Below are 23047 nucleotides of genomic sequence, written 5' to 3'. Positions count from 1 at the left end.
GTAATTGAAGGGAGGGGAATTACGAGGTCTTCAAATACTCAGAATCGGCTGGAGGAAGAGGACCTCGGCCGTTCTGTCAAGCAACAGGGTCTGTTAATGAAGGCGGCCATTCATTCACCCATCAAGTGTTTACCGAGCCCCTACGATTTATACCAGGCACTGTTTTAGGTGCCTGAGGGGTCACAGGAGGGACCAGAGGGGAGCCTCAAAAATAAAGCGTCGGGGAGTTCCCTGGTGGTCCATTGGTTAAGACTCCATGCTCCCAATGCAGGGCGCACGGGTTTGACCCCTGGTCGGGGAACTAAGATCCCGGAGGCTGCAGGGGCGGCCTGAAAAAAAAGGAAAAAGAAAAAGCATCAGGAGGAGGATGTGGGGTGGGGGGAGATACACTTTTAGGAAGAGTGATCTGGGAAGGCAGAGATCTGAACAGTGCCTGCGGGAACCATGTGGCCGTGTGGGAGAAGAGCCCTCCGGGCACAGAGAGCGCTGGGTGAACATATCATAGGGAGGACCATGCCGGCGCTGGCCAAAGAACTGCAAAACGGGTCCGCATGGAAGTCCTATACAAACGGCTTCCACCTCAGAAAAACGCGGAAGCAGAAGCACCAGCTGACAGCAAGGAGGGAGAAGACGCTGTAAGTTTGAGAAGGATGTTAGAAAGACTCACCGGTGACCCTGAAAGTTGCCTGAAGTATTGGGAGTTTTCTAGAACACTTCTCAAGAGAAGTCACAGAAGGAACTGAAGAAATGAGGTCTCCATCATGTGAAGAGGGCAGGACATAGTGGAGGATTCTCCCATCGGTTTGGACCTCTTACTCTCAGGAGGCCCTACCAAGGCTAAGATTCTGTGATGGGGGTGCTAAAGGAATGACAGGGCCATAGGTGATCACTGGCCTCTTCCTTCTAAAGCAAGAAAAATTGCAGAGAGGATTCTTCTCCAGGTAATTGTGAAACCTAAGTAACAGAAACACAGCCGCCAGGCAGGAGGACAGAGAGAGGTCTTGACTGTAGAAATCCAAGAATTGGAAGAAGGCCAGGAAGGCACATTGGGCACTGCTTTCCCCTCTGGACAGAGGAAGAACATCCTCAGGAATCTCGCTTCTTTCTGGAACACGTAGGCATGGTGTTAAACAGCCTTATTTTCAGTCATTCTTTCACCAGTTTCCACTGGTTAAACAAAGAGTTGAGAATCAGAGGACTCACAACCTAACCTCATGTACAGCTGGGAAGGATATGAGCTAAAAGGCAAGACCTTTTTATTTTTTTTAAGACCTTTTAAAAAGTAAACGAATGGGGCTTCCCTGGTGGCGCAGTGGTTGAGAGTCCGCCTGCCGATGCAGGGGACACGTGTTCGTGCCCTGGTCCAGGAAGATCCCACATGCCGCAGAGTGGCTGGGCCCGTGAGCCATGGCCGCTGAGCCTGTGCGTCCGGAGCCTGTGCTCCACAACGGAAGAGGCCACAACAGTGAGAGGCCCGCGTACCGCAAAAAAAAAAAAAAAAAAAAAGTATGTACTCCACCATATCTATACTCTCCCAAGTAGCCTCCTTAGCAAGCTAAGCTCTTATTCCAGATATGTTGTTAATATTTGACATTTTGACCTGAATTTTTCTTATTTATTTTTGGCTGCGTTGGGTCTGTTGCTGAACACAGGCTTTCTCTAGTTGCGGTGAGCAGGGGCTACTGTTTCAGTGCGCGGGCTTCTCACTGCGGTGGCTTCTCTTGTTGTGGAGCACAGGCTCTAGGAGTGTGGGCTTCAGTAGCTGTGGCTCACGGGCTCTAGAGCGCAGGTTCAGTAGTTGTGGCACACGGGCCCAGTTGCTCCACGGCATGTGGGATCTTCCCGGACCAGGGCTCGAACCCGTGTCCCCTGCATTGGCAGGTGGATTCTTAACCACTGCGCCACCAGGGAAGCCCCATTGACCTGAATTTCTTATTGCTTTTTCATTTCTCAGCCATGTGAGAAAATAAACACTATTCAAAAATCACACCTAGAATACTGGCTCGGCATCCCTACCCAACTTAATTGGGTGTGACTCATTTGAGTGAGTCTTGGCATTTCCAAATACCCAAGTCCCTCACAAGAGATGATCTGCCACCTGAGTAAATTTTAAAAGCTCCACGACAGTCTTGGAAGGCCACACAGAGGTGGAGCTCTACACATGTTCTGAGCACAGCACCGTCCTCAGAAAATGGTGACCACTTTGGAAGAGAAAATGCTTGTGGGATATATATAACTTTGGAATGTTTTATTAAAAACCAACAACAGCAACCTCATGATATTACAGGTAGAATTTTAACTTATTATGAAGCCGTAAGAATAAAATAACAGCCTTGAGAGTTATCTGAAAGGTTTTCCAAAAAAAATTCCTTTTTATTTTCATAAATTAACACACATAACAGTGGGAATTTTAGAGTCACAAACTACCAAACAGAAAAGGAACTGCAAGGGCATCATGTATGCCAATGTTACCAAAAATGTACAAATTTCACTGAACTATTGACCATGATAATATACAAACACTTCAGGCAGCTATTTACTGGCCTAGACCAGCCCAAGGAGATGATGCTGAGGCCTCTTGCCAAGAATTAAAATCCGATTCAGCACCAGAGAGGGGCTCGTGGAGATACACAATGAACAAGCATCCAATCTGAGAGAGTGCTGTGCTAGATGACAGGCTATGTGGGGGCCCTCACTTCACAATAAAAATAAATAGCCTTTGCTGATCAATTTGTGGCTAGATAATAGTACTAAACTTTGATTTCAGTAAATTAAGCCTTCTTCCCGGCCAGCTTTTTATACAGGAAGTTCAGTCGTGGCAAGGAGCCCTTCCCTCTCATGAATCCAGGAAAGGATACTCCGCACCTCTGGCCAACTACTTAAAGACTTTGGATACAGCCACCCACGATGTGGTGTTTCAGAAGTCCTTTCCATGATACCGGGGTGGGGGAAGCTTACAGAAACAAAAAACAAGGGAATTAAAGAAAGCACCAACTGCATACTCTGCCCCCAGGGAATGGGAGGAAAGTATCACCGTCTATAAGTTCGTCTTTCGCGGATCTTGATGTACATTGATTATGAGATGAAATCCCAGCCTGGAGACGGAGCACTGGCTCTGCATTCCATCAGGCCGCACCAAGCCTTGGACCGGCAGCCCCAGTCCTGCACTCTGTGCAGCCCTTAGCCTGGCAGACAGGGAACCAGCCACAGGGGTAGGATCATGCCCAGAGGGTGGGACCTGGAATCTACCTCAGGTTGGCTCTGGCACTCGCGCAAAAGACCCTTTCAGGCAAAATTGTGACAAAGCGTCATGTTTTTCACAGCTCTTGGAGGAGCGCTGTTTCAGGATTCACAGCATGAGTTTCTGAGCTCTTCAGGCTCCGAGTAAGGCAAACGCTGTATGTCTCTCCACTGTACCTCCCTCAGCTGTAGCTCTTAGAATAAGGTCAGTAAAAAAAAGTGGATATAATCTGCTTGAACAGGTGATGAGGTACATTTAAATTAATAGAGAAATGAAACCAAAAGAAAAGAGGAGGGGGAAGGTGGGGGGGCAAATATAGCTATAAACTGACAGATGGAAAACACTATAGTTGAAAGTTTCAGTGAAAAGCTGACGTGCAGAACCCTGATTGGACCTGAGATTTCTCCTCTCTTTCCCATATTAAAAACACTAAGTGTCTTTGGGTGGTAAGTCCCCATACTCAGAAACTGTACCAAGTCCCACCCCAGAACCAGACCTCCTGTAGCTATGGGCAGGTGGCTGGCTCTGAGGACCATAGACAGCACTGCAGCTGGCTAGGCCAATGGTAAAAATGGATGTTAAGACAGATATGGCTGAGCACGGCGAGAACCCGATGTGGCCCAGGTAAGCAATTTCAAGTTTGCAGTGGGGGCCCCTTCTTAACTTTGGAATGAGGAAGGGCCTTGGCCAAATGCACGCCAAGAATTACAAGGAGAGGGTTGGCCTCAGCGGAGCTTTTTCCTATGTTCCCAGGACAAGGAAGGAACCCAGGTCTCCACTTCCTCCAAGCCCCCATTCCAAATGCCAATGTTCCAAATAATTGCTCCTGGCCCTGACAAGTGCCACTCCTGCAACGGGCAAACTTGAAATTGTATCTCCGTAATGTTGGTGATGCCACAACTGCACCCACGTCAACTTCAGTCTGCCACGCTTGCCACGTTGCAGACCCATCTACACTGGCAATGGAGCTGGCAAACAGGGCTCTGTAGATTTGCTGGGAGTTTGCAAGCTGTGCAGCAGGAGATTCCTAAAAACGTTTGTACAAGGGCACAAACTCATCTCACTCCCTTAAGCAAAAAGACAGAGAGAAGCATTTGTGTCTAAGGACCCTGTCCCAGGAAGGGAGAGGTACCGAGGGGAAACACAGGTCGTGTCTACACAGTCTGGGCAAAGCGAATGCACGATGGCAGCATCTGGTTTGCACTGTTCAGAGCTGGTGCGGAAGCCAGGCTCCCCTCTAATGCTACGTGGCTGTGGCCTTAGAAGCCTCCATGGATCACCAGGTGTGTATTTCACTTACTAAATGCTCTGTCTGAGGCATTGGACCTACAAGACAGACGTGGCACTTCGTTTTTCTCGCACTGTCAGTTTTTCTGCTCCAGTGTGGCACAGACTGTCAACCTGCAAAGGAAAGGCACATAGAAACCCCCACCCCCACCCCATCCTCCCATCCCCTGACAGATAGGGAAACCAAAGGGACCCAGGAGACATGATCCAGGACGGCACCACTCACTCCTCTCACAGACTGACTCGAAAATGTCTCTGGAGCTTTGACAGTTCCCATTGGCGCTGCTCCACGGCAGTGGCTCCTGGGAGGATGGGAGAGGTGACCAGTGTCCTGAGGCTGGGCTTAGCATCCCACTCACCAGCCAAGGAATGTTAATTCTCTGCACTCTTGTTTTGAGAGAGAGAGAGAGAGAGAGAGAGAGAGAGAAAAGATAAAACACAAGGGAAGGGGAGGAGGGGAAGCAAGGCAAGGGCACACAGGCCTTAAGTGGGAAAGGAATGAAACCTCCGGGCTTGTGGCCTCACACAGCTCGCTTCTGGTCCTCTGCCCACAGACTGCTGCAGGCAGAAACGGAGAAACCCAGAGACCTTTGTCTGGCATTCTACCAAACTTACAGCAGGTCTGACGCAGGAGCCCAGAGTACAGTGAGCTGCCCTCCAAGAGGGCTGGCCATGGGACTTCGTGACCCCAGACTGTCCTCCTCCCCACTATGGAGCGGGCTGCTCTGGCAGCTGCAAACGCTCTGGGTTGGCTTCATCACCACCTGAGCCATCGTGGATGCCTCTGTCATGGACCACCACTTCAGATGAAACCCACTAAGACCACACCCAAGCTTCCAACTTTTTAAATGACTGGGGGAGAGACCTGCTCTTACTTCCGTCATTAAAATAAATACAACTACTTAAGCAAGAATGAGAACCCAGATGAGAAATGAGTCGCACTAGGAGCTGGAGGCGGGGAAGGGGCTGCCTGAACACGTCAACGGGAAAACGGCTCTCGGCCGCCCCACACCACGCACCGACAAAGCAGGTCAAATGCCTGTCGTGTGTTCTGAAGACGTGTACGGTCTTTCTCCTTGATGTCTTAAAAAACTGCTTTAAAATCACATTTAAAGGCTCCAAACATGCAGCAATAATTAAAACAAAAAAAGGGAAATAAAACAAATGAAAATAATCAACACTACCACATTAAAAAGTGCAACTTACTTCGAATGGGGCCTGGACGGGCTCCTCTGGCACTAGTGACCCACAGTCACAGAGGGGAGAAAATGATGGGGAAAAGCCACACACACACACACACTCACTCACACACACACACACAACCTGGTTCTGGATAGATGGGCTCAAAGGATTACAAAACACAGCAGCTCATCTTTCCTCAACTACTGAAGTGAGCCAGTGAGACCACATGGGACAGGAGGCCAGGTCCCCCTCCCTAGGCCACGTGTCTAAATAACCTTGGTCTAGCACCACCGTAAACAACGCGGAACTTTCACATGGACGTGCAAATGCTGTGAGTCCTTGGAAACCTAGTGTTACTGAAGGTATGTGGTGTCCTCCTCCGTGGATGGCAGAGTGTGGGGAGGAGGCCGACATCATTCAGGACCATTTCCAGGAGAAAGGGAGCGTTCCTGAGGTTCTATACTCAGCAGTACAAGTTAGAGGACCCTCTTTCACCAGTTCCTAAAAAGGCTGCACCTTGAAATAGGTAAAAATCCATAGTCTGCATTTTGAGTGGTTTGGGCAGTAGGGCAAAATTAGGCAACCTCTTCCAAGGAGGCCGGGAAAGTCTAAAGTTGAGACCCCCCCACCTGAATCGCTTCTCAACAACCGGACGACCGCTCCTGCTCCTCCTCTTCCTTGGCAAAGAAGGTCTCCAGTTCCATCAGTTTCTGTATCAACAGAGCATCCAGCTCTTGACTCTGCAGCGCCGCCTTCTGGGCCCGGGTAAAGCTGCCTGCCACCTTGACCTTACCGCGAGCCCTCCTCTTTCGTGGGACTGTGAAATCCTGAAACTCCAGAACTCGCTTCCTCTTCTGTTGGCTGATTGAGATGAGCGTACCATTCCGTTCCTTAGGTTCCTCAAAGATGGTCTCTAAACACCTAAGGGTGGAGCACAAAACACCACCATGCTCACCCTGGGGGCCACCAACCCTCCCAGTCAATGCGCGCTAAAGGCTAACTGCTCCTGACAGCTCTTTCCTCTGGTCTGCAGCTATTTTTTGATGACAAAACACATATATCTATGAATATGTAGTACAAGCAACATAGTGAAGAAATTTAAACTGGACAGGAGGGTAAAGAATAAAAGTAAGATGAACCCCCCCACTCCCCACCCCGGCAACAGCAGCAACAGTGTTTTGTGTATCCTCCCAAAGTCACTCAACGTACAGATGTGCATAGGTAAGCATGTATCATCAGAGGTCAGCCCTTTTGTGTAAAGGGCCAGGTAGTAAACATCTTAAAATTAACGAGGCACACAAGTCTCTGCTATATATTCTTTTTTGTTTTTTAAACAACCCTTTAAGAGAATAAAAACCATTCTTAGCTCACAGGGCTGGAAAAAAAGAAAAGAAAGAAAGAAAACGGGGTGCTGGTTGGACCTGGCCTGTAGTTTGCTGACCCACAGCATCTATCCAACACTTTTGTTTCTTCTTTACTCAAATGGTAGCAAACTACATGCACTGGCCTATGCATTTGTGCCACTCTGACCTAACAATAACGTTTAAGATTGCCCCAGCTGGGTACACAGGTATCTGATTCATTCTTTTAAATGGCTATGCAGTGTATCCCATTACAAGGATGGACTATAATTTAATGAGAACCTTATTAATGGATATTTTAAGTTGTTTCCAATCCTTTCCTATTATTTAGCAATGCTGTAATGAATAGTCTTCTATCAATGCCTCAGAGTTTTATCTTCTAGGATAAAACTCTCCTGCTACATCCTGGACGCTACAGAAATTTAATAAATGTTTAACGACTTGAACTGAATTTAGACGCAAAGGTAGCCAAGTGAAATGCCTTCTGTACTTGGGTTTGGAGTCATATCTGAAGATCAGTGCTTATTAGTCCTGAAGACAGCCAGCGTATTTGCTAAAAACCAAGTACAAACAAAAAGGAGACTACCTAACCTGACACACATCTCTTTCCCATCCTACCACCGACCCCAATTCAAGGGCTGGAAACTAAAAATACCAATTCTAGTTATTTTCAAGACCCCGGTATTGGAAGAACTGAACATAAAACCCCTTCCAAAGCACAAGGACTGGAGATTTACATCGATCATTTCGGAAGCCCCCCCAATCTATTATTTACTGCTCATATGTACTTACCTGTTTGCAGGAGGAGATTTATAATTCTTGTTGGTATATATTTCTTCTAAACTAAACTCCTTTTTCTTTAACCTGAAAAGAGAAAAAAATAAATTCTTCACAGTCTCGTAAGAGACAAGATTGGTTTCCCAACTCTATGTTTTCCGTTCTTTTACTTTCCAAGAGTAAAAGACGAGTCCTAGATTTGTCTCATGAGAACAATGAGTACAGGATCTTCTTTTCCAGGGCATCAATCTTCAACTTTGTGAGATTTGGTCCAGTTATACTTACTTGGAGGGATATAACTGGATTTGTACCTATTATCTTAGTTTACAGCTTCTTCTTGTCCTACTTTTTCAATGTTTCTTCTGCTTAATTGACTGCTCTTTTTTTTAATTCTCCTCTCCTGGCTTGAAATTTATACATATTCTGTTCTTTTAGTGGTTGGCAAGAATTTTAATGAGCATATTTAACTTATAAACCCTTCTCTCAAACAACACAAAGTCCCTGGAACCTCTAAGTCTGATCAATACTGTCCCAATTTATGTTATAGTGTCCTATTTTGCCTTTTTATTTCGTAAATTTTTGTGTAAGAATCAGGTCATTTAGTCTGTGGCTTCCCCAGTCTAGATTTTCTTGATTACATCCCACTGATATCATTTAACATGCGCCTCTGACCCAAACATATGGAAAATACTACAGGTATTTCCTATGGACTGGTAATTAAATAGAGAGGTATGATCAGATTTAGGTGTTCCGGGTTTTTTGATAGACTTTTAGGTGTCCATCACGAGGGACATGATACCCAGCTGTCACCCTTTTTGTGTATTAGCAGCCAGCCACTGATAAACATTGAATATATTTATTAGTTCTTTAGGATTGTACATGGTGACAGTCTATCATTCTTCTGGAAGAATTCTTCCATCTAAAGAAAACTTCATGCTCATCCATGCTTTGGTAACCCTGACGTACCGTTTGCACAGGAAAAGTGGGTTGTATGCTTGGTTCTTTCCCTTTATTTACCACTTTACAAAACAATGAATTGTTTCCCTATTATCATCCAAATACAGCCAGAGTTGTGAACTCATTCATTATGAACTATTGGACTGAAACATATCTCATATGCTTCAATCTACTGCAGTTATTATTCCTTTTGATGCTCAGACAGTCTCATCATCTGTGGCAGTTGAGAGTCTCTTCAAACTGGTTCCTGTGTCTCTCCAACATGACCCCAGTCGCCTCTTGAGAGCTCATCACTTTCTGGCACAAGACAGTCTATACTCATGCATTTCCTGCCCTAGACCTGTAGCCAGTCTTCAAGGAGCCCTGGTTCACATATCATAAAATTCACCAATTTATTCATTCATTCATTTATTTATTTTGCAGTGCACGGGCCTCTCACTGTTGTGGCCTCTCCCGTTACGGAGCACAGGCTCCGGCCGCGCAGGCTCAGCGGCCATGGCTCACGGGCCTAGCTGCTACACGACATGTGGGATCTTCCCGCACCGGGGCACGAACCCGTGTCCCCTGCATCGGCAGGCGGACTCTCAACCACTGCGCCACCAGGGAAGCCACCCTATTATTTATTTTTATGAGTGTGCTCAATCTGTTTGTTGACTCTTAGTTTTTGGTACTATGTAGAAGATAATAGCTTCAACCTTCAGGCCACCACTTTTAGTAGAAACTTATTTTCAGACAGCACAGAACCTTTATTACAAAAGAGCAAATTATTATAAAGTTTCTGTGCTTTAAACCTTTTTCAGAGAAGTTAAGGAGTGACTGAACAGTACAGCAATAAACTTTTCAGCATCGTGCTTTAGTTTCTTCCCGGCTTTTTGAAAATCTTAATTGAGGTTCAGTTTGGTTCAATTCCAATTCAGCAAAGAACATGCTTGTGGAAAAAATACATAAATAATAGCATGGATAAGATTTTTCACAGGGATTTCCAACAAACAACTGTTACTTTGCTTCTTAACAACAGCAATAGCTACGTTAGATTAAGGATGTCGGATGGGTAGTTGGAAAGTGAAAGATTAGGCTTCTGACAGTCATTCTGACGAGCAAATCAGGGTAGTGTGCACCCATGTCCAGTTTCTGAGCTGAGGTGACTGCTGAAGCGCCAAGTTCAGATTCTGGGATTCCTAGGCTCTCAACAAGCTTTGCATTCCTCAGAGGGGCTTCACTCACTGGAGGTGGTGGGATGTGTAGATGTCCTCAAAAGTAGACACTTCCTGTGCAGATGCCACTTTGCCCAGAGTGGCTCTGGCAAGAGTCTACGCTCGAGCATCTTGTCTGGTGGTTCCTTGCTCCCTCCACCTCTTGATCTGTTTTTACGACTTGATTTCCCTCTGGTAAAGAAGCATCTTGACACAATTCTGAAGCAAGGCTGTGCTATTCTAGTATTGACAAAACTGAGGCTCTGAGGGGCTCGCTCGGGGGTCAAGCCCTGGTCCCAGGAGTCTCCTGTGAGGACCATGCCACTGTGACCCCCAAAGCACATTGCTGTGCTCATGCCGTGGCAGATCTGGCTCCTGGAAAGATGTGGCGGGGCCTGGTGGTCAGTGGGTGCAGCGCCCCCGATCCTGTGCTGGAGCACCTACAGGTTCTCCTCACAGCCAGGTGATGGTGGCCCTAAAATTCACCCTTTAAAGTGTATGGTTCAGTGGATTTTCGTAGAAGCACAATGTTATTCATCACCACTAATTCCAGAACATTTTCACAACCCACAGAAGAAACCCTGGACCAACGAGCAGTCACACCCACCCTCTCCTACCCCAGCACCTGGCAACCACGTATCTACTTTCTGCCCCTATGGTTCTGCCTATTCTGGACACTTCATACAAATGGAATCACACAGTATGTGCTCTTTGGAGTCGGTCTTCTCTCACTTAGCACACTGTTTCCACGGTTCATTCATGGTGTAGCACGTCTCAGTACTTCATTTTAACATTCTATGGATAGACCACCTTTTCTTAATCTATTCATCAACTGATGGACATTTGGATTGTTTCTACTTTTTGGCTGTTATGAAGAATATTGCTATGAACATTCATGTACAAGATTCTGTGTGAACATGTTTTCAATTCCCCTTGGACATATACCTAGAAGTAGTGATACAGTAACTCTAACATTCTGAGGAACTGCCAAACTATTTCCCACAGTGGCTACACTATTTTAGATTCCCATAAGCAATGTATGAAGGTTCCAACTTCTACCCATCCTCAATGCAAATACTTATTTTGTTGTTTTTATTTGTAAAAAAATTACTGCCATCCTAGTGGGTGAGGGCCATCTTGTGGTTTTGATTTGCAGTTCCCTAATGACTAATGATGCTGAGCAACATTTTTTGGCCATTCGTCTGCATCTTCTTTGGAGAAATGCCTGTTCAGAATCTTTGCCTACTTTAAAAAATTGCATTACTGTCCCTTTGTTGTTGAGTTGTAAGAATTCTTTATATATTGTGCATACTAGAGCCCTATCAGATATATGACTTGCAAACACTTTTTCTGATTCTGTGGGTTATCTGTTATCTTAAAAAAACAAAAACAAAACAAAAAAGACTTATTTAGAGCAGTTTTTGTTCATAGTAAAATTGAGTGGACAGAGTTCTCATATACACCCTGCCTGGAAGCCCCTGCAACTCGCCTACTAAGCACAGCAACCCCTATTATCAACAGCCTGCACCAGAGTGGAACATTTGTCACAACTGATGAACCTGCAATGACACATCATAATCACCCACAGTCGATGGTTTACATTAGGGTTCACTCTTAGTGTTACACATTCTGTGGGTTTGGAGAAATGTATGATGACATGTATCTACTATTACAGTATCATTCAGAATCATTTTCACTGCCCTAAAAATTACTGTACTCGCCTATTCCTCCTTCCCTCCTCCTTATTCCATGGCAACTATTGATTCATTGACAGTGTCCATAGTTTTGCCTTTTTCCAGAATGTCACATAGCTGGAATCATACAGTATGTAGCTTATGGATTTCTTTCCATTTATTCAGGTCTTTAATTTCTTTCAACAGTAGTTGGTAGTTTGTAGTGTTTACTGAACAAGCCTTACACTTCGTTTGTTAAATTCATCCCTAGGTGTTTTTTTTTTGATGCTACAGTAAATGGAACTGTTTTCTTAATTTCATTTTCAGATTGCTCATTGCTAATGTACAGAAATACAATTATTTTTCTTTTTCTTGTATCTTGATCTTATATCCTGCAAACTTGCTGAATTCATTCACTAGCTCTAACAGTGGATTCTTTAGGATTTCCTATATACAAGATACTGAAAAGATAGTTTTACTTCCTTTCTGAGTGCTATCTCATTTTCTTGCTTAATTGCCCCGTCTAGAACCTCTAGCAGAATGTTAAATAGAAATGGCTAGACTGAATATCCTTGTCTTGTTTCTGATCTTAGGGGACATCTTTCAGTCTTTTACAATTAAGTAGGATTTCTGCTTCGCGTTTTCCGGTAGATGCCCTTTATTCATTTGAGGAAGTTCTTATTTCTCTCTCTCCCTTTTTCAAAAATATTAATTTGGCTGCACCAGGTCTTAGTTGCGGCATGTGGGATCTTCGCTGCTATGTGTGGGATCCTCGCTGGGGCATGTGAACTCTTAGTTCCAGCATGTGGGATCTAGTTCCCTGACCAGGGATCGAACCCAGCCCCCTGCATTGGGAGCTCGGAGTCTTAGCTACTGGACCACCAGGGAAGTCCCTCTTATTTATTCTGAAGTTCATGGAGTGTTTTTATCATGAAAGTGTGTTGGATTTTGTCCAACGCTTTTTCTGCATCTAATGAGATAATCATGTGCTTTCCCCTCTTTATTCTATTAATGTGGTATACTCCACTGATTAATTTCCTGTGTTCAACTAACCTTGCATTCCTGGCATAAATCCCACTTGGTCATGTGTATAATCATTTTTTAATATGTTGCTGGATTCCATTTGCTATTATTTTGAAGATTTTGATGTATACATTTATAAGGTTCCCTGGCTTCTTTCAAGATTAACTCTTTGTCTTTGGAAGTCTGAAGTTTTCATACTTAACTTCTTTCTGAAGTTAGGTATGAAATTCTTTTTATTGATCCTGCTTGGGATTAGTATCTTTTTTTGCCAGTATACTAAAATACACGGAATTACACAGTATGTGAACTATTTCTCAATAAAGCTGTTTGAAATTTTTCATTTAGATGCTGCTTTACTGAGGTGTAACTGACACATAGAACTGTAAGACATTTCAAGTGTACATTGTGATGACCTGATATATGTATACACTGTGAGAGGATTCTTCCTACCTAGTTAATTAAGAGTTTGTGTTTTGACTTTGTTTATAGTTGGTTTCTTTTTTTCCCAGCAGAAGTGATAGATTTTTATGACATATATTTTTCAGATTTTTACTTTATGGCTCTGAATTTTGTGTTATACTTAACCATTTCCTATAGTTTCTTCAATTATTGTTACGGCTTCCTTTGTTTACATTTAAGTCTGATTTTATTTGGAAGATATTCTGATGAAAGGTCTAAGGTAGAGATCCAGCTTTCTTCTTCTTTTTAATATTTATTTATTTATTAATTTTGGTTGCACCAGGTCTTAGTTGGGGCATATGGACTCTTAGTTGCAGCATGCAGGATCTAGTTCCTGGACCAGGGATCAAACCTGTGTCCCCTGCAGTGGAAGCGCACAGTCTTACCCACTGGACCACCAGGGAAGTCCCCCAGCTTTATTACTCCTAGAATGGCCACCCACCTGTCCCAGTAGCATTTTACTGAACAGTCCATCTTTTCACCACTGATTTGAGGGGACACCTTTGTCACATACTAAATTTCTCTATGTATTTGTATCTAATTATGGACTTTGCTTTACCAATTTGTATATTTATGCTCTGGCATCATACTGTTTTAATTATTGAGATGACAATATATTTTAAGATCTCTTAAGACTAGTACTCTTATTTCACTCCTTTTCTGAATTTTCCAGGCTATTCTTGCTTCTTTATTTCTATAACTGTGTTAAATACATGCCTTTCCATTTATTCATACCTCTTCCTAAAAGAACAGTTCTTGGTCAAGTGAATGTGTTTAAATTTTTATCGTTTACTGGAATATACCAGTTATCTAATTACTGCTTCTCAGCTCAGAATGCACCCTCAGTACCTGCTCTGTGACAATGGCATCTTGGACTCCTAATGCATTTCTTCTTCACAGTGAGTTGCTGCTGAGCTTCGGCAGGAGGCACTGGAGGACACTGGAGGAGCAAAGGAGCTTTTCTTCTTGCTCCTGCCACATGGCCCATCATGGGTGCACGTGTACTGGGATGTCTGGGGCGGGGCTGGATGGGGACAGTTGCCCCAGCTGTATAGCCAGAGCGTGGAGCCCTCCCCAATGCTCCTGCAGCACTAACCCGGTGACCACCACACCACAGATGGGGCATTCGGGGACTGAAGCCCATAGTGGGACCCCAACATTCTGAGGGTTGTTTCCTGTGACTCTCCTGGAGCAAACGCCACATGCCCCAGACCATGCACCTGCAGTACCACCCTGACACCCTGGGTGCCTGCCCTCCAGCCTCAGCTCAAGCCCTGGAAGGCTGCTGTTGTTGTTTCCTGCTCGCCCAGCTCTGGCGTTAGCAACCTGGCTATCCGATGGGCTGCAACCACACCTTCTCCAACAAAGTCAGACTCCAATCTGGGGGAGAGGGCCCCCTTCTCCCTTGGCCCTAGGATGCCCTTCAGAATTCCCGGTACACCTTAACAGTTACTCTCCTGTTATACTTTAACACTTTAAACTTCCCCTGTTTAAAATACTGTGTGGTTTCTGTCTCCTGACTGGACCTAGACTAATAACATGATACTAAGGTAAAAGCCCTAAGGTTTTGCTAGACCAGGGGTCCTCACACCAGTGTACTAGAAGACTTTCCACAGACACACTGAAACCCAGCTCTAGGGTAATCAATCTCCCGATCTTTAATCTCCTGCACGTGACACACCTGAGAAGTGTCCTTACACTCATGTAAACGTCTCCATTCCCACAAATTCTTTTTTTTTTTTGCCACGCCACACGGCATGCAGGATCTTAGTTCCCCAATCAGGGATCAAACTCATGCCCTCTGCAGTGGAAGCGCTGAGTCTTAACCACTGGACCGCCAGGGAAGTCCCCTCACAAATTCTTTTAGAACAGCCCCTATCCACCCTGAATTCTACTTTGGTATCGGAATAAAATCACTGATCTCACTAAGCCCTCCTCAGATATTAATGAAATCACCGTAAACGTGTCTTGGACGTGTCTTTCCCCACCTTACACACGGTTCCGCTAAGAGAAGAGCGGCTTTAGCAAGAGGGGACTCAGCCTAATTTCAGATATGGTGTGGAATGGGGCTGTCAGAGGGACTTGGCCTCACTCACCTCCTGACTATCATCAAACAATGCCTACTTAAGAAAGAGAGCTTCAGGCTTCCCTGGTGGCGCAGTGGTTGAGAGTCCGCCTGCCGATGCAGGGGACGCGGGTTCGTGCCCCAGTCCAGGAGGATCCCACATGCCACAGAGTGGCTGGGCCTGTGAGCCATGGCCGCTGAGCCTGCGCGTCCGGAGCCTGTGCTCCGGCAGCGGGAGAGAGGCCACAGCAGTGAGAGGCCCGTGTACCGCAAAAAAAAAAAAAAAAAAGAGAGCTTCAAACACCAAAAATAGCTTGGTCATGTATTTAACCGTACACAATGTCTTTTCAAACTATTCTCAACTCTCACGCACAGTCTGTTATCACTTAGAAGAACATTAATCAAATCATATAAGGAAATATTTAAGTCAATCATTCAATCTCCATCTTACAAAATATTATAACTTCTACTTCCTGTTAACAACAAAAATTATATGAGTTGCCATGCCAATTGGTTTGCAGTGATACACTTTTCTCCTACATTAAATATTGAAGCAATCATGAGATTTATATAAATTGATGGATTTATTTGATTTTTTACATGATTCTTAATTGTTCCTAAAAGTCTAATAATGAGTTTTATTCGTGCACGTATACACATTTACTGAAGCAATATCGTGCTTTCTAACATACTCCTCATTTCATAATTTATTATTTTAGCTATAAATTACATTGCTTTATTACAAATTCAAAAATGGGAAATTCTTATACGTAACTTTAATTCTGACTTATGGCTTTTAGAAATCTACATTACAAGAAATGTTCCATAATTTATTTTTCAATGGTCTGTATGATTTTCTTGAAGGTAAATATTAACATATTTACTGTTTCATACCCACAGACATGGAGGGGAGGCTGTATTCATTGTACCAGGTCATTTTAGGTAAGAGACGTGAGCATCTGTGGATCTTGGTATCGGGGGGTCTCCTGGAACCAATTCCCCGAGGATACTGAGGGATGACTATATTATAATTGGAAGGCAGAAAGGTTAGGAAGTAAGAATGATTTGGCCAATGGGCTTGAATAATAAAAACTGCCTTCACCAAGTAAGTTGTATTTCAAAATTTTTCCATAAATTTAATGCCCTAAATCGGCACCTTCAAAGTGTCTATACAAAAGTGTATTTGAAGTAATAAAAGCATTTTACCAAGATGTCTTAGGTAAAGATTTATTGAAGACCTTATATTTTTGAACCTTTTCATTATATAGGATTAAATAAAGTGCCCTTAAGTGAGATAGTAACATAGAATTCTTAGGTATCTGAAACTGGTCAGATCCTCTCGGTGCACGTCCCATAAACTGAGCCACTGCTGGCCTCCAAAGGCTGGGTGACAGAACCCAAGTGAGTCAGCACCGTTTGATTCTTTGCTTCCAAAAGATTAGGTGATAAATCATTAAATATAATTTGATGATAGATCACTCTGTGATTTTTTGATATTACTTGACAGAAGTTGAAAGGATTGAATGTCATTGTTCTATTAAAACTCTCTGCACTCCCAACTACCTATCTTTATTAATAAGGTTTTCCAGAACTTCTATCTACACAAAAATTCAAGAGAGAATACCATGATTCTGAACCCTATTTCATTCTAGTAAAAAGTACTATTCAACCCAGGATATCTGAAATACTTTAAAAATTTCTCTTGAAAAGACATGGTAGGATGATCAATAAAAGAACTGTAGGATAAAAACACAACACGCTAAGATAAGAACCACGTGGGAAAAGTGGAACGCAAATCATAGTAACAGTTAACTATCGCATTTGTGTTGTGTGAAGCGATAAAATAGATACACTGCACATTTTTTTCTCAACTGGACTGTAGAGCAATCTTAAGTGTTGGGAATTCTTACTCACATTCTACAGGTAAGTCCTTGAAGCTCAGGAAGGTGAAATAACTTACCTTGGGTTAATCAAGGGACACAGGCTTCCATTTGCTGATGAGAAATTAAGGAGTGAAATCCATCACAAGAAAACAACTCTGGAGATCTTTTAAAAATGTTTATATCTTCATAGTGTCTGTGTAATATACATCATCCTCAAACTAGAATCATGTCAAATACACAATCTGGAATCACGCCCAACCAATACATAATTTAGTAATCTTTTTCTTTCCACTTCACTTTATAGGAATTAGCAATCAGCTCTGTCATAAAAATCTTTAGAATCCAAATTTTTAAAGGCTATACTATGGACCATAACATGGATCTAGCATTTTCTTGAAAAAAAAAAAAAACATCTTTCCTTCATGATGTGTAGGTCCCTTCCCAGTTTTGTGCACAGAATGTTGTGAGCCTGGGCTGTGGGGTCGGGTAAGACCTGTGAGAGACAGGAACCACCTGTTCTGTCATGAGGGACGCTCAGGCCTAACACAGATTTCTCAGCTACTGAGCCTTGGCACCGTCACCTAAACCTGGGGACGACGGCTGTGCCTACCTTCCAGCACCCTTGGAGGATGAACTGGGACTGTGTACACAGAGCGACAGCACCCGGCATAGAGAGCTCAGGAAAAGTGATCGAGAACGCGTTCAAATATCCCTGCACACAAATCTCTGGCCACAGTACCGATGAATTCTTTTGGATAAATTCCTAGAAGTATAACAAAAGCTCAGAGTATATGATCATTCAAAAGGTCATTATATTCTGCCAACTTCCAAAAAAGTGCACACATGCATGTTAGAGAAGGCGCTCACCTTTTGGGTCGAGGAAGGCCCATGGGGGTAAGGTTAGGGTCTGGCTTAGGAATGGTTTTCCGGATGCGAATCTGTGAGACCTTCTTTGGCCTCTTCTCCGGCTCAGTCTATTTTTAAGAAGAAAGATGGTCAGGTTGTAAGACATTCTAAATATACGAAGTCCCCTTTCCTGACACCCATCGCATTGCTTCCTCAGTGTACAGATGACTTCAGGAAGTAGTTTATGACAAAGCTCCCACCCCCCGCCGCCCCCACTCCTGCCAACAGCGTTTTCAGCAACCGCCCCCTTTATGTTACTGTACATGCAGTTCAGATACTGAGATTATCAATATGGAAATTTGCAACTGTTGGAGACAGTAGATACTGCAAAACTGAAGCACACCATTGTTCACTCGTCTCTGAATGCATGAAACTTCTCGCTCTGTGGTTCGGTTCTCTAAACACTGTTAAATGTGTCATCAAGAGAAAAGGGTCTGGAAGGCGACGAGGAAGAAGAGATTCAAGGTATCCTTTAGTGTCTTGCTAACCTCCCGTACTCAGCTGAAGGTAAGGTGGTAGCAAAGAGACTCAGGGGCCCATCTGTACCTGTCACATCATCTGTGGTGCTACCGCCACCTGACCCCACAGGCACTTTAAATTTACCTCTTTCTGTTCTGGGGGGCTGCTCTGTGGTCGGGGGCACGGGGCTGTCACACCATCCAGCTCATCAAATCCAGGAACCGGGAACTCGGAGGCTGAAAGCAGGAGCTTGCTGACAGCTGAGTCTGTTACCAAGCGAGACTTTGGTACCAAGGCAGGGAATGGAGGCTCTAGCCTAGCACCACGGAGAGAGAGACAGAGAAGAACGACATGGGACGGGTTCACCTTCTATGTTGGCACATTCGTCTTAACATCCAGACAAGAGCTGAATGACGTTCCCAGTAAACCTGTCCTCCTGACACTTTTGGACACACTTGTGTCTATACACGTAAAAAACGACGAGAATGTGGTCAATCCACTTCACTGTGATGGAATGACAAACGAGGAAGATGCAGTGAATAAGGAAAAACGTAAAAAGGAACAGGTTTTTTGTGGGAAGAAGACATTTAGTGAACTGAACAAATGGACTGTGCTCAGACGACATCAATCCCATCCGGGCACTGAAATCGGCTAAATGACCAAGCAGTATCTTAAGAGGACTTGTGGTACAATGAGCTGGCTAGGGATTTTGACGTTTTTTTCATAAATGGGATTGATCACACAACTTTAGTTACACAGGTTGAACCTCAGATTGTTCATCTGAGAGATGTAGATCAGGCTTAGAAGGAGAACAAGAGGTCAGAATTATACCATGCCCGACCCACACCAGCCACCAGTGCACTCGTCCCCCACTTCTCTCTCTCCCTCTCTCTCTCTCTCTCTCTCCCTCTCTCTCTCTCTCTCTCTCTCTCTCTCACACACACACACACACACACACACACACACACACACACACACACACTGCAAACCACAAGCCCTCACGTGCCAGGCGCCACTGGAGCCTCACCTCACATGACTGCCGCTGGTGCTGTAAGCAGCTTCCAGGTCCAGAAGAGGCACGGACGGTAACGCAGTGTGGCTGAAGTGGAGCAAAAGTACACGAGAGGCAGGTTAGAGCAGCGGGATGGCAGGAGAGGCTCTGGTGTACCGTGGGTTTGGAAGGATGCTCAATCAGAGCCCAAGGAAGACGAGAAGTGTCAGTCACCCAGGAAGACGAAAACCTCCCTCCCAGGCATGAGAATTACATGTACGTGCCCATCACTGGAATGGAGGCAGGCTGACAGGAGGATTATATTCTAATTTAAATGGAAAGAAGGCAGAGAGAGATATACAGAGAACAGTAAGAGAAAGGAGGAGGACAAGAATACCCTTAACCTTATACCTTTTAACCAAGTTGTTGAACGTGTATGTTAAAGTTTTTAAAAAGTAATTTAAAGATAAAAATACAGGGCTTCCCTGGTGGCGCAGTGGTTGAGAGTCCGCCTGCCAATGCAGGGGACAAGGGTTCGTGCCCCGGTCCGGGAAGATCCCACATGCCGTGGAGCGGCTGGGCCCGTGAGCCATGGCCGCTGAGCCTGTGCGTCCGGAGCCTATGCTCCGCAACAGGAGAGGCCACAACAGTGAAAGGCCCGCGTACCGCAAAAAAAAAAAAAAAAAAAAAAGATAAAAATACACTCCTCAGTTCTGTATTAACCGTATTAAAATAAAATCTGCCGATTTCTATAAACTTACAAAAAATTGTGAAGAAACCTTATTATCTTTAAAGCCGAGTTCCACGTAAAACATGGCCATGTAGATGAAAACTGTTCACAGGGCTAGTTCCTTTATAATTAAGCTTTGATTTTTATAGATGAAAAATGGTATTAATCACTTATAGATACATTAATATGCATTGTTGGAGAGCTTTTGGTACCCCTCAAAGTAAAGCTTGTATCCATTTCTACTGAATTTAGACCCAGTACAGGTTTAATTAATCAGATGTTTATATAATGACCATATAATCCATCTCCTCTGGGAAGTTAGAGAAATTTGTTCAATGGCTGAAACACAGATAAATCAGATTGTTAGAGAGCTTAGCACCAATCTGGAATACTGCGAAAGGGGCTGACGAAATCAGAGGCCTCATCTGGGTCTAGCTCAGCTGACACAGCAACCAGCTGAGTGACCCAAGTTAGGAAAAACCATGTGCCTCAGTCTCATCATCTATAAAAAAAAAGGCAAAAAAGATGTCTGTTTGACCCATATTATGGAGTGCTGGAGGATGAGGTTCAAATGAGAAAACGCTGTGGAAACATAAATTAATTTAATCTTGGTTAAGTCTTGTTTTCTGCGGCACCCCAATTTATCACGCTTAACATTTCTAAGTGTGTCTACAAACACAGCAAACTTCTAAGCTCTAAGCTAAGGATATATATGATGTTAAGGCACTTTTAGAGCCAATGAGAAAAAAAGTTCCCACAAACACCACCCCTACCACTTCAATTAAAAAAATAGGGACTTCCCTGGTGGCGCAGTGGTTAAGAATCTGCCTGTCAACAATGCAGGGGACACGGGTTTGATCCCTGGTCCAGGAGGGTCCGACATGCCGCATAGCAAGTGGGCCTGTGCACCACAACTACTGAGCCTGCACTCTAAAGCCTGCGAGCCACAACTACTGAGCCCGTGTGCCACAACTACTGAAGCCCGTGCACCTAGAGCCCGTGCTCCACAACAAGAGAGGCCACCACAATGAGAGGGCCGCGCACCGCAACAAGGAGTGGCCCCCACTTGCCGCAAATAGAAAAAGCCTGCGCGCAGCAACAAGGACCCAACGCAGCCAAAAATAAATAAATTTTTTTAAAAAATTAAATCTTTAAAATACAGGGACTTCCCTGGTGGCGCAGTGGTTAAGAATCCGCCTGCCAATGCAGGAGACATGGGTTCAATCCCTGGTCCGGGAAGAATCCACATGCCACGGAGCAACAAAGCCTGTGCACCACAACTACTGAGCCTGTGCTCTAGAGCCCGTGAGCCACAACTACTGAGCCCACGTGCCACAACTACTGAAGCCCACACGCCTAGAGCCCGTGCTCTGCAACAAGAGAAGCCACTGCAATGAGAAGCCCGCGCACCGCAACGTAGAATAGCCCCCACTCGCCGCAACTAAAGAAAGCCCGCGTGCAGCAACAAAGACCCAATGCAGCCAAAAACAAGTAAATAAATTTAAAAAAAAAAATAAAATACATATATACACACACATACACACATATATATAATTAAATTAAAAGTAAACTAAAAAATAAAATAAATGAAATGTCAGATACAGGATCTAAGGGAGAGAGAAAATATTCCCCACCAGAAAACAGAAAAGTCAGGTGGGAAAGAGTTCTGGAAGAGGGAAAAGGGTCACAGGGTCATTCACCTTCACAGGGTGAAATGAATAACTACCCTCCATGCTACCTTAGGACTGGACATAGTTTAAAGAAGATAACATGATTTAAAACTGAGTGTTACAGACACAGAGCAGAGTTTGTTGTAGAGGCAAACAAACTATGCAACAGAAGCAGTGCACTATCATTTAAAACAATTTGATTCATCCTGTTGTATTTTTATGGCTGCCTGATAAGAAGTGAACATTTTCCTGTTTTCCTACAGGACAAGAACTCACAATCAGCCACATTCAGGTTCTGGGGTGCCTTTCTGAAGCTCTTTTATTTAGTTAGTTTTCTGCTAAGATGCTGGGTAACTTCACAGTATGCCCCAGAAGCTTTTCAATGACAGAATGATTCTGCATGAGAGACTCTGCCCAGACACACAAACAACAAGGCCTCTCCCAGGCCGTTTGGAATTTTAAGGCTTTTTTGGTGTTGAAGTTTTAAACTACAGCAATGATAAGGGCAAACCAAATGATGTTTAAAGTTTCTGTTTATCTAGAAGATTACAAATAGGAGGATTTATCTATTATGCCTAAAGCAGATCTTCAGGGATGTAACTCCCAAATTCTTTTTCTTCTCTCATTTCCTATTAGAAGGTAAAATGATATTGGTGAAATTATTTTCAACTATTCTCAGTGGTCAAACCACAAGAACTCTTTTCCAGTTCACTTAAAATTCTATAAATTCTATAGCTATAATATGTAAACGCCAATCTCTGAAGCTTCCCTGCTCCAGAAAGAAACATAGATTCTTAAACTAGATTTGGTGATGCCTATGTAATTAATTAGTTTATTTAAAAAGTATTTCTTCTGTATCCTTTACACACCAACCACTGAGTTAGGTGCAGGCTGTTATAATACCTTGTGAACAAGTAATAGTTACAAGTCACAAGTCACTACTTACAGTAATGGGATATGTTCTTTGCAAGGTGAGAGCAAGAGGAGAAAAGGAGAGATTCAAGATTTAATGGTTCACAGAATTAAATGGACAGAACAAAGGAAGGTACAAAATAAAGGGTTCTGCAAGAAATCTAGACCCTTCAGGAAAATTAGAGGGGGCTACACTTCAGAATTACTGCTGCATGTTCCTAGCAGAGACTCGGCAATAAACAGGAAATGGCAGACACAGACTCTGTGCCCTGAATTTT

General features: G+C 44.0%; 1 protein-coding gene across 1 annotated transcript in view; it reads right to left on the bottom strand.

Annotated features, from left to right (window-relative positions):
- Positions 1 to 6351: 6351 nt before the first annotated feature.
- The window catches only part of PRR14L (proline rich 14 like), a 44290-nt gene continuing 27594 nt past the window's right edge, over positions 6352 to 23047 (bottom strand). Inside the window, exons 4-8 of the mRNA XM_065890474.1 lie at positions 19494 to 19565; positions 18611 to 18782; positions 17969 to 18075; positions 7864 to 7935; positions 6352 to 6631 (exon numbers count right to left, since the gene is read on the bottom strand). Coding sequence (XP_065746546.1) covers positions 6352 to 6631; positions 7864 to 7935; positions 17969 to 18075; positions 18611 to 18782; positions 19494 to 19565 — 703 coding nt within the window. The remainder of the gene's footprint in view (positions 6632 to 7863; positions 7936 to 17968; positions 18076 to 18610; positions 18783 to 19493; positions 19566 to 23047) is intronic.

Source organism: Phocoena phocoena, chromosome 13 (assembly GCF_963924675.1).
Source record: "Phocoena phocoena chromosome 13, mPhoPho1.1, whole genome shotgun sequence".
Lineage (NCBI taxonomy): Eukaryota > Metazoa > Chordata > Mammalia > Artiodactyla > Phocoenidae > Phocoena > Phocoena phocoena.
This window is presented reverse-complemented; position numbering and strand designations above follow the sequence as displayed.